Genomic DNA, 17,783 nt, shown 5'->3' with positions numbered 1-17,783 from the left:
ATACATATTTTCAAAAGCGAACAAACAGATTATACTATATATGTATACATATAGTAGTATAGTATATATATTGAAGCAACATGCCTATTATTTGCAAATAATGGCAATGACAAGAAATGCATATTGTGCTTATGTCTATAACAAGTACATACATATATTATATATATATTCCAGCACATAATTGGTTGTAGGCAGAACAGAAAGAGTCTTCAAGATGCAATATACTTATTATTCAAAACCAGACAACGCAAAGAGAGACAAATCGCGCCAAATGTTGCCAGCAAGAGAGCAAAAGCCAAGCGCAAAACGAACTTAGTTAAATAGCGTAAGAATATTTATATATACATATATATACATATGTATATGTACGAGTACACACATAGAAGTGTATATGGATATGAAGATATTCAATTGAAGATATTCATATATATACATAAGAATTGAGCGACATTTCTACCGTTCAAGGGGGAGACAAACCGAACAAAAACCAAAAACAAATCCAACAAAGAATATGCAGCGCGATTTGCATATTAAATTATATATATAAATACATAGAATAGTATTTGCTGTTACCATACATACTACATGGATAAATACTCAATGTTTATGTAATACATACATAAATGGCATTAATGCAAAATTCAATATAAAACTCCAAGGTACCGCATGAATTTCAAGTTTCAAATTTCGGTTTAAATGTACGGTAAATATCAGCAATGTATAACTAATTATTTTTTTTAAGTGTGCAAAAACAGTTGAAATTATACAATATACAAAATATATAAGTATGTACACATACATGAGTGTATTCGATTGATATAATAACAATTATGGTATGATTATGGCATGCAACAAAGGGCTAAACAAATAATATATATACCACATATATATAACGTAGTTTAAGTGAAAATATAAAAAAGATGTACATATGCATCATCATACATGTGTATGGCAACGGCAAGGAAAAACATAATAAATTTAATTGTGTAACAGCAAAGTATAACAAATTCCAAAATATGACTGAGCCAATGACTCACAAATAAATTTTAAACAGAACGAATATATGAAAAGCAAAATGTATGTTCTTTATATACCCGTTTACCTATTTTCTCAATCAACTGCGAGCTTCGAACATCATCATCATAGTTACCGTCCTCCGTCCCTAGCCTGTGACTCCCATACCAGCTATGAACACAAGTAGTACGTTCCGGTTAGCCTTTTGGAACCATCATGACTCCATGTGATGTCCATCTAGTGCTCCATGAAGGCTTAAGGACTGCCATCGTTGCTGACATATGACATCAATCCTATATTCTTGCAAGAAGTGAACGATTTTTGTTGTACAGACATTTAAACATAAAATCATGGTAGATTAAGCTGTTTTGCCTCAACCTTGGTTGTTTTTTTTTTCAACAAAAAAAAAACAGCGACAACTTTCCCAATATACATACAAGTATTTCTTTCGAAATAGCCTGGCCCCGTTTTGGAAGGGATGCCTGCCAAATAATATGAGAAGTTATCGGCCAAAAAAAAGATAAATGTGTACAATGATTGTTCGGATAAGTATGTACATCAGCTTAAGGTAGTACTCTTTAGTACCGTATAGATTATTTAATAGCCGTGTACATTATTTCCTAATGAGAAACTACTTAGAAATCACGATGTCATTCAAAACAGTTGAGCACATTGAGGCAAATGAGAATTAAGAGCTTTAGAGCCAAAATAGCTAGGGAAAACAAACATAGCACAAAGACTTGAAGATCATGAAGAGTATATTTGTCATTGGACTCTTAGACACTCTTCGCAGATTATGACGATATCGTAACTCAAAGTATTATTTATTTCCTATTAAAACATCTTACCATTATAGGCTAACATCTGATAAAAAATGCTCTGTAAGTATAATTCCGATAATGTTGATTACTTGAGATTACAGCAAAACAAGTAAAAAAGCTAAAGTCGGGTGTCCCGACTTTGAAATACTCTGTACATATGTTTACAATAATTATAAAAAATAAAAAAAAAAAATAAATAAAAAAAAAATTGGATCGATTTTACCTCTCTCGGTATTCGAACTCACGTAAAGGGTGTATAATTGCACATTTACATAGCAATTGCGTCTGTGTGAGTGTATGTATGCCTATGCGCATCAATTCGTGTCTGTGGAAGCATTTTCGCAGTCAACCAAACAGCAACATCAACAACAGCCGCGGGCAGCGCTTGAGCAGCGCTGCAGCAGCGCTGCAGCAGCAAATATATTTATGGCTATAACTTCTTGGTAAATCGGTCTATCATAGTGAAACTTGGCATACGGACACATAATTACTAACTGGGGGTATTTGCAAAATTTTAGTTCGAAATTCCAAGAATTACGGGAGTTAGAGAAAATCGCATTTGCGGGGGAGAGGGGGGAGGGTGGGAAATTCCAAAATATACATTTTCTGCGTATTCACACAAGGCATCTTGGACTAAAATTTGGTGTGCCTAGGTCTTATAGTCTTCGAGATATAGGCGATTATACGAATGGAAAATCGGGAAAACCCCCATAGGGGGGAAGTGGGGGGGAAAATCAAAAAAATAAAACAAACTCGTATAGAATATACACATAACGCATCTTCGTGAGATCCAGGTGTTCATACGGACGGACAGACGGACAGACGGACAGACGGACAGACAGACAGACAGGGCTAGATCGACTCGTCTTGTCACGCTGATCAATAATATATATACTTTGTGGGGTCTGCCACGCCTCCTTCTGCCTGTTACATTTTTCAGCTCCCGCAAACCTAATATACTCTTGTACATTTCATGTACAGAGTATAAAAAGCTGATTGAAGTCGGGCCATATTTTTCAGCTTTCCTGTCTCTCTTGAAGCACCTTGAAATTATTATAATTCCAATGCCAATTTCATGCCGGTTAACCTTTTTTTCGGAAGAAATAATCGACGAATTTTGCGTGGAGACTTCCTGCGCTTAAGCGTTTCTTCTTTTTTTCAGCATCGTGCTCTTAATAAAAAGAAAACTATTGATAAACACTTGACGTATTGACTCTATGGAGCAACGGCAGCAGATAAGGGGCGACATAGCATCAGCATTATTGTCGGCATCAACACCAGCAACAACAACTGTTGAGAGGTAATCACAACAACAACAACAACGACGACGACAGACCCCTGCGCAGTCGATTGGAACTGTGAGAGCCAAGTACTAGGGCTTATCGGTGCCCGCCAAGCGCCGTGCAATTCAGAGTTAGTTCGCCAGCGCCTACTACTAGACGTGTTTTGGATTCGCCTCCCGATTTCGATTTCTTTACAAACAACGCACAGAATTTTCGCTAAACGGTCATGAGCTGTCCGTATGCAGGAAACGGGTAGGTCGTATGTCATACTCGTACCCCAAAGGCATATTTGTCAACTAATCAATTCCTGTGATTTCTATATAGTGCTGATCACGATGATTCGGCCCTGCCGTTGTCAAATGAGGAGGGAAAGATCTATGGAGAGTATCTGATGCTGGATAAGATCTTGACAGCGCAATGCATGCTCTCCAAAGAGGATAAACGGCCGGTCCACGATGAGCATTTGTTCATAATTACGCACCAAGGTGGGTAAAGGGATTGCAGTGTTTAGTTTGGATTTAACATTTTCCCATACCTCTATATATGTAGCCTACGAGCTGTGGTTTAAGCAAATTATTTTCGAAATGGACTCCATACGCGCCATGCTCGATGCGGAGGTTATTGATGAGACTAAAACGCTGGAGATTGTCAAGCGACTAAATCGCATTGTGCTCATACTAAAGGTATGTTGATTAGCCGCAAATTAAATTAAATTTTACATTCATATCAATACATAATTTATGTTATTGTGGCCATGCAGTTGTTGGTGGATCAAGTGCCTATTCTGGAGACTATGACCCCGCTGGATTTCATGGACTTTCGAAAGTATTTGGCGCCCGCCTCCGGCTTCCAATCAATGCAGTTTCGTCTGATTGAGAATAAGCTTGGTGTGCTAACCGAGCAGCGTGTGAAGTACAATCAAAAGTACTCGGATGTTTTTGGCAATGATGTGGAGGCTTTGAATGCCATACGTAATTCAGAGGATGAGCCTTCGCTGCTGGAGCTAGTACAGCGCTGGCTTGAGCGGACGCCAGGTCTGGAGGAGAATGGTTTTAATTTCTGGGAAAAGTTTCAACATAGCGTTGATCAGTTTCTGGCTTCTCAGGTGCAATCGGCAATGCTAGAGCCAGTTAAACGGGCCCGAGACTATCGGCTAATGGACATTGAGAAGCGACGCGAGGTCTATCGCTCAATTTTCGATCCCGCTGTCCACGAGGCGTTGGTGAAGCGTGGCGATCGACGCTTCAGTCACCTGGCCTTGCAGGGCGCCATCATGATTACATTCTACCGGGACGAGCCCCGTTTCAGTCAGCCGCATCAGCTGCTGACCCTGCTTATGGACATTGACTCGCTGATCACCAAGTGGCGCTGTATGTTTGGCCCCAACTAATCTCTGATCACAATCAACTATACGTGTGTATATCGTCTATTTGTTGTTGCAGATAATCACGTTATTATGGTGCAACGCATGATTGGTTCACAGCAGCTTGGCACTGGTGGCTCATCCGGCTATCAATATCTTCGCTCAACACTCAGGTAAGTGAAGGTTGTCCTCTTGTTGTTGTCTCTACGAGCAAATTGAAAGTCATTGTACTGGTGTTGTTTTTGCAGCGATCGTTACAAGGTATTTCTGGACCTTTTCAACTTGTCAACGTTTCTGATACCGCGCGAGGCAATTCCGCCACTGGATGAAACCATACGCAAGAAACTAATCAACAAGAGCGCTTGAACCAGACACAGAGACAGAGAGAGAGAAAGAGAGCGAGAAACAGATAGAGCGAGACACCGAGACACCGAGAGACCGAGTGCGAGAGAAAGACAAGGATGCGCGAGAAAATGTTAATCGGATGCAGAAATGGAACTGTTTTTTTTTATTATTTAGTTATTAAGATTTGTTATATCACTATTGTAAATGGGTATATTAGAAATCAGAGAGAAAGAGAAGGAAAGAGAAGTGGAAAGAATAGTTAATACTATTTTTTTTATTATTTAGTTATTAAGATTTGTTATATCACTTGTATATTGTAAATGGGTATATTAGAAATCACACTTATTCGGAATTTACAGAAAATTATTATTTCCGGAATTAGTTTTTGCTTGATTGAAAATGGAATCTGAAAGCGTAACGAATGTTTTTGACTATTTCAAAACCGGCAGGCTCATAGCATTGTCAATAGTTTATGTTTTGTTTTGTTAAATATAGCTTGTTGATTAATATTTATTAGTCATGTTTTATCCTTCATTGATGAATGTAAATGGTATTACATATTTTTCTACTGATTACAATCTAATGCCGCAACGCTGATATATTTTTACCTTATTTTTTACCTTACCTTAGTTATTAGGTTAGTTAAGTGACAGGGACATACATACAGGGTTTGATTTGCTTACAAAAGATTTCTTATTTATGAAGCATACAAATATTTGCACGAAAAATAATGTTTAAGAATATTTAAAATTTTACATGACTCTGACAACCCTGAAAATAGTAATACAATTGAATTCCCAGTTGATAAGAAAAAGCAAGCATAGCTCTTTGGGAGTCGCATGCATATGAAGACAGAGGAGAATTATGACGATCTAATGAAAGATAAAACCAGTTAAAAAAGCTAAAGTCGGGTGTCCCGACTTTGAAATACTCTGTACATATGTTTACAATAATTATAGAAAATAAAAAAAAAATTTGATCGATTTTACCTCTCTCGGTATTCGAACTCACGTAAAGGGTTTATAATTGCACATTTACATAGAAATTGCGTCTGTGTGAGTGTATATATGCCTATGCGCATATATTTGCAAAATTTTAGTTCGAAATTCCAAGAATTACGGGAGTTAGAAAAAATCGCAATTTGCATGAGAGAAGGGGAAAGGAGGGAAATTCCAAAATATACATTTTCTGCGTATTCACATAAGGCATCTGGGACTAAAATTTGGTGTTCCTAGGTCTTATAGTCTCCAAGAAATATGCGATTATACGAATGGAAAATCGGGAAAACCCCCATAGGGGGGAAGTGAGGGGGAAAATCAAAAAAAAATAATAAAAATAAAGCAAACTCGTATAGAATACACACATAAGGCATCTTTGTGCAAAATTTGGTGTCTCTATCTCTTATAGTCTTTGAGATCCAGGTGTTCATACGGACGGACAGACGGACAGACAGACAGACAGGGCTAGATCGACTCGTCTCGTCATGCTGATCAAGAATATATATACTTTGTGGGGTCTGCCACGCCTCCTTCTGCCTGTTACATTTTTCAGCTCCCGCAAACCTAATATACTCTTGTACATTTCATGTACAGAGTATAAACAACTACTCTTGCTGTTGTTCAAAAAAAATTAATTATAATGAAGTATCAGCTTAATCAATATTCATTGACAATATCGCATATACTTGTATTTCAACTCGATGCACATCTATACTCCACATTTTTGTTGCATACTTTTAGGAGGGGATGCTTCTACAGTCAAGAAAATGTAATTAGAGTGATTTTCTTTAAAGGCTGTCATTTCTCCTACAACCTTTCAAGAGATATACAGTCCTGCTCTAGTTTTTCGAATTGATTAATAAACACACATTTTGTATTTTTTGCATCTTTTATTCCTTCCTATAATGTTTAAGCTTGCTATTTATACTCTGTACATGAAATGTACAGAAGTATATTAGGTTTGCGGGAGCTGAAAAATGTAACAGGCAGAAGGAGGCGTGGCAGACCCCACAAAGTATATATATTCTTGATCAGCATGACGAGACGAGTCGATCTAGCCCTGTCTGTCTGTCTGTCCGTCTGTCCGTCTGTCCGTCTGTCCGTCCGTATGAACACCTGGATCTCAGAGACTATAAGAGATAGAGACACCAAATTTTGCACGAAGATGCGTTATGTGTGTATTCTATACGAGTTTGTTTTATTTTTTTGATTTTCCCCCCCACTTCCCCCCTATGGGGGTTTTCCCGATTTTCCATTCGTATAATCGCCTATATCTCGGAGACTATAAGACCTAGGAACACCAAATTTTAGTCCCAGATGCCTTATGTGAATACGCAGAAAATGTATATTTTGGAATTCCCCTCCCTCCCCCCTCTACCCCGCAAATCGTAACTCCCGTAATTCTTGGAATTTCGAACTAAAATTTTGGAAATACCCCCAGTTAGTTATTATGTGTCCGTATGACAAATTTCATTATGATAGACCGATTTACCAAGAAGTTATAGCCATAAATATATTTGCTGATGCAGCGCTGCTGCAGCGCTGCTCAAGCGCTGCCCGCGGCTGTTGTTGATGTTGCTGTTTGGTTGACTGCGAAAATGCTTACACAGACACGAATTGATGCGCATAGGCATACATACACTCACACAGACGCAATTGCTATGTAAATGTGCAATTATACACCCTTTACGTGAGTTCGAATACCGAGAGAGGTAAAATCGATCATATTTTTTTTTTATTTTCTTAATTTTTTTTATTTTCTATAATTATTGTAAACATATGTACAGAGTATTTCAAAGTCGGGACACCCGACTTTAGCTTTTTTACTTGTTTTTTTTTATAAATGAAAAACTTTAATTATAATGTTATTATTTTCAACAACTTAAATTAAACTTATAGAAAAATACAAATACAGTTTAACTAGGAGCTTAGTCTTATTTAATTATATTTATATAAATCTATTGGCAAGATCAGCGGGGTGTGACCTCTTCATCCTCCTTCTTTCTTTTCTTCGCCGTTTCAAACAAAATACTACACATTAAAATTTGAATTTATTTTTATTTAGTCTTCTAGTTAGCTATGCTTAAGTATTTGTGGTTTTTCATTTCCAATTGTTAATTAGAAATATGTAGCAATTAATTGCGCGAATATCGTTTAAAATTGTAATCAATTCATTTTTCAGCGCTACATCAAATGGAAATGGAATGCTGCTATCGTTTTAAAATGCATTGCATTATTAAAAATATAAATATAGTACATTCGTGAGTAGGTATATACTTACTACGAGTACTTCTATTGCAAAACACATTCTAGCACGTACGTAAAATATAAATAAATAAGCCGTAACCTCTTTGAATGGCCTTTTTTATATACAAAATTGATAAGCACACAAAAGTTTCAGGTTCTATTGGAATCGACAAGAGCAGCAGCATCAACAAATACTAAACACTTGAGTGCAATTAATATTTATATATTTACTAGTACGTGTATTTTTTTGTTGAATTGAGGTCATCCTGCTGGAAACTTTAACTCGCTCGGTAATACGTATACATATTACATATAACAGCTGCTTGGGGCAGACACATTTTACTGCTGATGGCACAAAATTAACATCGTTTCCAAAGGTTATGTAAGTTCAATTCAATTGGTCCAGTTACTAATGTCATGCCATCAAATCACTGGCATTACGGTCCACAAACATTTCAAATTCAAAAGTTCTAGCCTGCGCTTTTCTAAATAGTTTATTTACGTTTATTTGCTTACTTGTTTGGTAATTAAAGCGCACATGATGCACAGAAGTATCTGGGGACGTATGCAGAGCATTGTTATAGCTATTTCCAGATAATTGCCGCATATAATTTAAAAATTCACAACCCTCAAGTAGTGGCAAGTTCAAATGAATGTAGGTAGACCACAATATGAGGTACGAGCCGCAGCGACTGTTAGCTGAGCTACAAGGGAGGAAGGCAGGTAATGAGGATTAGCCAATGGTAGTTAAAAATTATACTGTATCTGTATCTCTTACTTTTTTTAAATCTTTATTCTTTATTTAGGACAACTATTAAATTATATGGCATTGGATTTGTTCAAAAAATGTGGAAATTTTGTTTGTTTTTGAAATATGTGGTCTTTATAATTTATGAAAATAATCTCAACGTCTACATTTCGGAAATTTAATATCCTTTATGGATTTTCAGGACAGCCGTTTAAAACCTTAGCAAAAGCATTTTTTTTGTGCAGCAAGTGACTTAAGCTGATTTGAAACATGAAAACAACAATGTGAGAAACTAAACAATAAACGATTTATTGAAGTCTTACTAACATTCGTTGAATATAAATGGAAATATTGTGGACAGAACCTTTGAGGCCTATTTCTATACTGATAAAAAAAACCAGGGAAACTCCAATATTTACACGTAGATTTCACTATTTTTACCATCGATTTTGCACCATCGTGTGTTTTAGTAAATATAGTGTGCAAACTTAAATTTTAATATTAAAATATTAAATTTAAAGTGTGACGATATTAAATCACAAGGGATGATGTGGAGACGTGGGTTTGATACACGCAAAGGTTAATTTTTCATAATTATAAAATATTTTCGCCACTTTTTTTGTCTACTCTACTGGATTTTTAACTCTTTTCAATAATGACATTTTCATACTGCATGTTTTATTTATATATTTTTTTGTATAGAACCCTATTTTTAGCAGAAAGTACTATTAAAATTCTTTGTTATTATGAATTAATTTTCTTGATGTTTTTTATGCCTTTTAGTATGGAAATATTTTGGATCAATATTAATATTAGAAGTGAGGAGCAGCTGATTGAAGTAAGTGTTACTTGACTCATACTTAACGACCATATCTGTATGTCAAGCGGTTCCACTTTATACTTATACCACACAACCGCTGAAAACCGACTTGAGAATTCAAGTCATTGAAATTTAATTTATTTCTAGTATATTTAAGTCGAATTCAAATTAAAGTTGAGAAAACTTTTATAATTTACTATGGAATATAGCAAGTTTAACTATCTGTTTTTTGAAGTGTGTGCATATTAATATTTAATATGGTTCAACATTAAATTGAATATAACACACTAATGATGACGAAGTTTTTCACTTTGTTTCGAATATTAGTCATATTAAAATCACTAACTGAATATGGTTTTAGTAAAATTTAGGATGTTTATATTTGAACATGAAATTTAATATGAAAATATTCATCTGTACTATGCAACTTTTTTATCAGTGTAAGTATTCATTCAATGTCAAGAATCATAACATGTGCGTTATTCTGTTGGCTGCGCTTTATGGGTAAACAAATTGTAGATAGCCATCGATTTGATACGAGAAACATTGATTTTATTTGGAGTTTGTCTGCTAAGTAGTTTGAAGACGCAGGGCATACATTGTGCGCCTAGTCCCATACCTAATGCTACAACGTCGCCGCAACGTAAGCTCATTAACTATAGCAACAACAACAACAGCAACAACAAGTTGAGCGACAAGTAACAGCAGCAGCTCACAGCAAAGATCAAGCGGATGCCGGCCCGGGAATCGGCAGCTATCGCCGAGTCAGCTGCTTTAGTCGTGTGTTGAATCTCCGACCTGTAAGTTGTGTGTCCGTTGAATGCTCAAGTATATAAGCAAGTGGAGAGATCGACCGAAAAGTGATAATAAAAACACACGCAACAACAACAATACAAGTAAAATAAGCAAAAACAAAATGCGTTTCCATCGCGAACGCGGCCACAATGCGTTGGCATTGATCGGGCTATTTGTTTGCGTAGTCATCGCCGGCCAGTGCCAAATGACAGGTAGAAACCCAACACCATGTCTTTGTCTTTATTCCAGCATAACGTCTGTAATGCCCTCATTTTAAATAACAGATGCCTACAAGAGCGAAATAGAGATAACGCCTTCGCCCCTGGATGAGCCGACAACGAAAAAGTCCGGCTGGTTCGGCGGCTTCAAGAAGTTCTTTGGCAGCAGCAATGAGGAGACGACCACCACGACGACAACCACGACTACGACCACAGTGCGCTCCTTGATTCCGGATCGGGCAGCTATAGGCGTGACGCCCGCCACAGCACAGAAGCCACCACCACTGGTCATTTCCCATGCCCCACTCATGCCTTTAGGTCCTCGACCGGATACACCCAGCTCTTCACCATTCGGTTCGGGGTCACCGGGGGCCAGTGGTCCGCAATGGCCAGCCGCGGCTGGTGCCGCCACAGCCCCACAGAATACACAAACGCAGAGCTATGGACAGAGCGCCGCTGGCTCAGCTGGAGCCGCTGGTCGTCCTCAAGGTGGAGCCTCGACGGCCGGAGCGGGAGCACCAAATCTTCCACCTGGCTTCGCGCCCTATCGTCCGCAAAAACCGCAACCCAGTGGCTTTGATTTAAGCTATTCGGGTGGTGCAGCTGGCGGTACGGCTGGCAGTGCGGGACGTCCAAGTTTTGGGCTAGCGCCATTGACTAGTTCTACGACCACCACCACAACAACAACAACAACAACGACGCAGCGACCACAGACGCCTCAACAACCAGATTTTGATTTGCGTTTCAGTACCGGTGGTACTACGACAACCACAAAGCAACCACAGAGCAGCAGTTCAACAAAAGAGGACTTCCCCGCGCTACCGGGACCACGTCGGCCATCGGTCAAGGAGGACTTCCCATCCCTTCCCCCGCCCAAGTCCCCGGGCGCGGCACCAAGCACTCCTGGACAGCGACCCTCCTCGCCATCAGCTTGGGAGAATCCGCTGCCCACGCCCGTGCATCCTGCGGCGCCAGTTCATCCGACACCAGCTGGTAAGCCAGCTTTACCCACACCAGCGGGTATTGGTGGTGCTGGGTCTGGCGGTACTGGCGGTCACGGAGTTTCTTTTGTGCCCCACGCTGGTGGTGACTCGACCTCCACAGTGCGTCCTGGTTTCCAGTCCTCGGGCAATTCGCTTGCGTCAGACGATGAAATTCGCCAGTTGACCGAACAGTTGTATACGAAGGAGACCAATAGTCAACTCAACCTGATCACCGTGAATCTGCAGGGACGGACGCGTTCCATTGACAGCGCCGATGAGGCACCGGAGCCGTAAGTGCTTGTAACTTTCATGCCCTACCCAGACAATGACTAAAACTTTATCCCCTTTAAAAGCTTACTGCGCGTCGACAGCAAGGCCCTGGAATCGCCCACCATAGCGAAGATGCATGCCCTCTTTAATAATTATGAGCAGGACACGCTGGTCAATGAGCATGTGACGGCTAATGAACGCAAAGAGGAGAACGATTTTCTCGATGCAGTCATGGCAACCAGTGTTATGAGACAGGCTATGCTCTTCCTGCAGCAGAAGGGCTTGGTCACACCTGATCCAAAGACGCATCGTGATCTTGTCAAAGAGCTGTGGTTTACGCAATACTCTCGCGGCCAGGGCAAGATTGGCAGTTCTGGCTTTGAGCATGTGTTTGTGCACGAGGTTAAGAATGGCACCATTATTGGGTTCCACAACTGGGTCTATGTAAATGAGGAGGAGCAGGCAGGACGCTTCGACTACAAAGGCTACTTAAAGGAACAAGATTTGGGCACGGTAAGTAGAAGCTACGGCAGAAAAAATGCGGCATTTCAAAATACACTCTTCTCTTTGCCGTTTCTGTAGAAAAGCAAAGTCGTCAAGATACGATTCTCTCACAATAATCTGAATAAGCCTGTTAATACTCTGTTCATTGGCACCTCCCCCGAGCTGGAGTTGGCTCTGTATACGGTGTGCTTCCAGCTACGTCCGGATCGCACCTGTCCTGTCTCGTTGGGCAACAGCAAGTTCGGCATCGTCACCTATTCGTGGCGCTATAGAGGCAAGAGCCTGATTGGCAGCGCCTACCCTGAGATTTAATATAATGCTGATTAATGCAGCTTATGCAGTTTTTTTTTTTAATAGTCTTATGTGGAACTCATATCGTGTATGTAAATAAATAAAGTCTTTAAAACAGATAACTACGAATTAACGAGTTTTTAAGCAAGCATTTTAAACGATGTAACGGTTGAACTGCTTGCTTGTGATAGCAGTTGAAACGATTTAACGGTTGGACTGCTTTGAAAAACAATTCAAAGAGTAAGCAGTGCAGACAAGCAGTTGAAACAGTGGGGCCCTCATGCTGAATAAATTATTAAAAACAAATATACCCGTATAAGCGATAATGTCTGACAAAATAATTAGAATTATAGATACATTTATGGCCGATTTATAGCCTATTATTAGACCTATATATATACCTATATATATACATAAAATATATATATACATAAAAATTCAAAAGCCCGACAAAGAAAAGTATAATCAATAGTTTCATGATGCAAATACCATCATAAGTAGTACTAGATTAAAAACTTAACTTAAAGGTGAAAGTATAATGAAAGTAAAAACAAGCAATTTTTGAGCTTAAACAAATAATGATGTTGACAAGCGGCTGAGTGATGTTTAAGGACTTTTCCGCACATTTTCACATTAGAAGAAAACTAAAAACAATACGGGACTTAACTTGCACTAAAACGATGCACAAATTCAAATTAGTTCTCTCTAGTATAAAAAAAATGTAACCCTTATCTTGATATTGGTTTATGTTATGGTAACTTTGTTAAACAGACAATTGATTTTAAGAGTCAAGAATGTTTAATTTACGAAACGAATTATAGAAACAAAATAGTAATATGCATTCCACTGACACTTTTCTTTTCCTCAGTTTGTTTGTGTAACGGTTAAATGATATTATCAACTAATTGCTTAGACTCGAAAATGCAAAACAGTATAAAGTTCAAAATATTTATTTTTGACAAATAGCTTAAGTCGGTAGTGGATTGAAAGTTTAAAAATAAACAAACGTTTTTAGTGCTATGCAAATTATATTTTCAAGCTACTGCCCTTTCTAATATGTTAATAGAGTTAGTCTTTATTATTAGGCCTAGGTTTTTCCTACTTCCAGTAACTAAAGGAACATATTATTGGGAAAAATATCTGCTTTTGACATATCCAATAACGTGTAGATATCGATTTATCGATAGTATATCAGCAGCTCTAGGCCAGTCAATGAAGCAATGTGCTTGAAACGTCAGCAGCGGCTCAAAGGGAGCCCAGCCAACGAGAACTGAGCCTGAAACCGGTTTGGACACATCGCCGCTTCAGCTACCGCTCTCTGGCCATATCTGTCGCTCTCTCGCTCTGGAAAACGCTCGGTGTCGCTCAACTTGGTTCTCTCGGCCAGTCAGTCAGCCAGTGAAAAAATGCGGTCGATGTCGCGGTAGTCGCAACAAGTGATCTTTGTCGACGGCTTTTTTCAGTTGCTGCCTAACTGTCGTACGAGTTTGTTGTCTTTTTTTTGGTGTGCGGCGTGCCAAGAAAATTATATACATATGTACATAAAAAGTATACAAAAAGTACCAAGAGCAAATATTTTTTAACCAAACTATTTTTTTTCGCAAGTGTACATAAGCATAACAGTAATAGAAGCAGCAACAGTTATTGTTATATTGGCAATACAAAATAGTTAAAAAAAAGAGAACTTTTCAGAGCAACAAATTATGGCAACAACAACAACAATAATAACAACACAAATGGGAAATGTAGCAGAATTCTTCTAATGCGCTGTGTGTGACGAAGTGACGTAGAAAGCAAGACTCTTGGGAAAAAGAGCACAAAGCGCAGCACAAAATACACAAATACACATACACACACACACATCACGTACTCACACATACACACAAACACACACACACACACAAACAGTGGACGTTGGCAAAGACAGCGACGGCAACGGCGGCGGCTAACGCAAAGCAACAACAATAAAGCAAGTGAGTGAAGAGACAGCTAAAAAAATACACTTTGCATACTTATGCATATTCGTTCTCATAAATCCATACATCCATACTCCATACTCATACATACACACACACACACACACACATACACAGGCATTCCTTCATACTCGTATGTAAATAATGTAGAAAATTATTCAATAAAATAAACAATAAAAATAAAAAAATTCTGGCGGAATGCGAAACTAAATAGAAAAAAGACAACATTAACACCAAGTGTTGTCATCAACGATTTCTTCTATACGTGTGTGTACTCGCCGATTTGTGTGCTGTGTCTCTTAAGAGTTAATTCTATTTTTTTTGAGTGTAAATTGGCATTTGCAAAAGCCAAAAATGTTCATTGAGCCAAGACAGGGTTGAAGTTGAGGTTCGTTCCATGGGACCTACCCACTAATAAATTTAAGCTCGTGGCAAAGTTTATGCTTGAATGCCGGTCGAAAATGTTGCCGCAGTCAATGAACAATGTTGGCCAGATAAGCGCGATTAGGTCAAAGGGCTACCAGCAACAAGCTCGCAAAATTAAATGATTGACAGTCTCAAGTGAAGTCGGTTAGTGCCGAGGCGAAGAGAAAGAGAGAGCTCGTATTTAACCATTTCTAACATTTGTAGCATTTTTGACAACCTACTGACAAAGACTCTTAATCAGTTGTCGATAGGCTTGGCTTGCATGAAACGCGGAAAAGATTTTGCTTTAGCTATAATTTATGGAATATATATGTATATAAAATGTTCGCAATAAAACCATTTAAAGATTAAATGATAAAACTGATAACCTCAAATGAGGTCTTCAGAAAATTCAATCCAGAATCAAATCACATCATTTTGCAACCATGTTAATGGTGTATCTATAGATAAAAACGTGCTTACATGTTTATTTATTTATTTCAATATCACAACATAAAAAACATACTACACATACAATACATTCAAATTTAAAAAGAAAAATTAAAATTTAATAGCATTACAATCATTCTTAAAAAAGTAAAGATCTTAAAGAGCAACAACAATTAATATTCAGATCTTAGGAACATGTTGATGTCAGTTACTATTTTATTTTTAAAATTATTTATTGACTTGTTTATAATAGAATTATCCAACCAAAAGGAAGCTAACTTTATTCTGCCATATTATTTATATTTTTTTTTATTTAAACGATGAAAATGAAGCGCAAAACGTGTGTTTTATTTTCTTTTATAATAGTAATATAATAATAATAATCTTATGCATTTTAGTGAAGGCTTTCATTGGAAACTATTTAATTGAGAATGCACATTTTCTCTTAAATAGGGAATCATTCCTAATTTCTGTAGCTTTGTGGAGTTTTCAAAATACGATTTTAGTGCAAGCAATATGCATACAAAAAAAATTAGCTTTCTGTCGACATTCGTATTTTTAGTTCAACAACATATATACTTTAGCTTTGTTGAGTTTATGAATTTTGAGAAGGTCACAAAGCTCTAAAATATCAAAGACATAAATCATTTTCTACAAAACCCGCTTGCATAAAAATAAAGTCTGGTTTCTCTCTGCTGTCTCTCCTATTTCAAAATTCATTCTTCATTAACAATAACCCGCAACAGATCGCTGCAAAAAAGTCCCTCTCATGCTTTGTTTTTCCCCAAATTGTTCAAAGCGATTAAGACTTTTAAGATTAAAAGTTTGTTTGCTCATAACAATCTGTATAAGAACTATTGGAAAAGCAATATAAGAGATAATTATTATGTTTAGGTGGACAAGGATTTATTCACACATTTGAAGGCCAAGCTATTAATTTACAAAAAAGGTTGCATATACGAGTACATATGTATACTGCTAGTAGTTAGGCGCAAATAATTGTTTTTATGAGAAGAATAAACACATAGTTTTTTCATTAATTTCAAGTTTGTCATGCAGCTTACAGAATTTACTTACATATACAGTTTTATATTAATTGCTTATGACGCTTCATTTTGTAATCATCTTAGTATGCATGCATCCCAGACATTGTTGAGATCATGGCGAAGGCGTGCGCCGGTGGCGACAAACAAGTTTCAGGCCAACATCGTCCCCATCGTCCCCAACTGCCCCTTGCTCCACTCCTCGACTAATGCCTTAAGATGTTGCAGACAAGCTTTTATCATACCTGTATGCATAATTTAATACTAAGACTATTCTCTGTCTGCTCACAGATGCCTGCATAGATTATGTACATTTGCATGTATGTGTGTGTGTGTGACTGGCTATATACGGGCTTGTTTTATTTTTTAATGAACCTGTTGTCGTTATTGTTATTGTAATGCTGCAGCTTTGGGTGCTGCTGCCCACTGATAAGCTGGTCGGGCGATCGATTTCAATTTATTGTGTAACGGTTCTTGGCTTGAGAATGTGCTGCATGTTGCATAAGTTTGTTGCTCAAGCACTTCGTTTTGGTAAATGTTTGAGATTCTAACGGTTGCTGATGTAGCAGCAAGCAGAGAAAAAAGGCCAAATTTCGAGCTAATATCAAAAATGTCGGATGGGTGGCATATGTGTTCTTTAATTGAATATTGTAATTTTCAAATCTGCTGAACAGATTTTAAAGCAAATCCATTTGGTACTTTAAAGATAACATTGGCTGGTTTTTTATGTAAAAGCATTATTTTTGAAAAGCACGCGCACGTTAGAGAATTAAAAGAAATGCCAAGACGATAACAGACGAGAACAAAAAAATTTTTTTTTTACAAATACCAAAAAATTTGTGAATTCAGCATTTATTTATTTTTTTTTATTTATTTGTATATGTACCGCAATAAAATGGCTTTACAAAACATTCGCCAATTAAATAAATGAAAATAGAGTTCAAGTCGAAGGGAATTTAGGTGGAAAAAAGACTTGGGGTAAAGCTTAATGTTTTTTTAAATATGGCGGATTTTTTTATGTTCAAATGAAACTTCTTTAAAAAGAATTTAGCTACATTTAAGAATTTAGCGACATTTAAGGTAAATTCGCAGCAATAGTGTGGCTCACTATTACAATTTTCGATTGGGTTTGCCTTGCATTCGAGTGTTGCAAACAAAAATGTTGACCTAAACTCATATGTGTGTGTGTGCGATCAACCCAGGAATGCC

The 17,783-nt window shown here is 37.6% G+C and overlaps 3 protein-coding genes across 3 annotated transcripts in view; all 3 read left to right on the top strand.

Annotated features, from left to right (window-relative positions):
* The first annotated feature begins 3,253 nt into the window (after window positions 1-3,253).
* LOC115626788 (tryptophan 2,3-dioxygenase) lies at window positions 3,254-5,274 on the top strand. The gene is made up of 6 exons (XM_030522254.1): window positions 3,254-3,370; window positions 3,443-3,603; window positions 3,668-3,801; window positions 3,879-4,488; window positions 4,561-4,654; window positions 4,730-5,274. Exons 1-6 carry the CDS (start codon window positions 3,345-3,347, stop codon window positions 4,845-4,847), a joined length of 1,143 nt encoding a protein of 380 aa, XP_030378114.1. The 5' UTR covers window positions 3,254-3,344; the 3' UTR covers window positions 4,848-5,274.
* Window positions 5,275-10,433: 5,159 nt separating this feature from the next.
* On the top strand, window positions 10,434-12,829 carry LOC115626744 (poly(U)-specific endoribonuclease homolog). The gene is made up of 4 exons (XM_030522195.1): window positions 10,434-10,646; window positions 10,719-11,925; window positions 11,989-12,418; window positions 12,488-12,829. Exons 1-4 carry the CDS (start codon window positions 10,460-10,462, stop codon window positions 12,719-12,721), a joined length of 2,058 nt encoding a protein of 685 aa, XP_030378055.1. The 5' UTR covers window positions 10,434-10,459; the 3' UTR covers window positions 12,722-12,829.
* A 1,565-nt stretch (window positions 12,830-14,394) lies between these two features.
* Window positions 14,395-17,783, top strand: part of LOC115626747 (unconventional myosin-XV) — a 36,969-nt gene continuing 33,580 nt past the window's right edge. The window contains exon 1 of the mRNA XM_030522199.1: window positions 14,395-14,673. The gene's annotated coding sequence lies outside the window, so the exon portion shown is untranslated. The remainder of the gene's footprint in view (window positions 14,674-17,783) is intronic.

Source organism: Scaptodrosophila lebanonensis, unplaced genomic scaffold (genome assembly GCF_003285725.1).
Source record: "Scaptodrosophila lebanonensis strain 11010-0011.00,11010-0021.00 unplaced genomic scaffold, SlebRS2 tig00000089-arrow-pilon, whole genome shotgun sequence".
NCBI lineage: Eukaryota > Metazoa > Arthropoda > Insecta > Diptera > Drosophilidae > Scaptodrosophila > Scaptodrosophila lebanonensis.
This window is presented reverse-complemented; position numbering and strand designations above follow the sequence as displayed.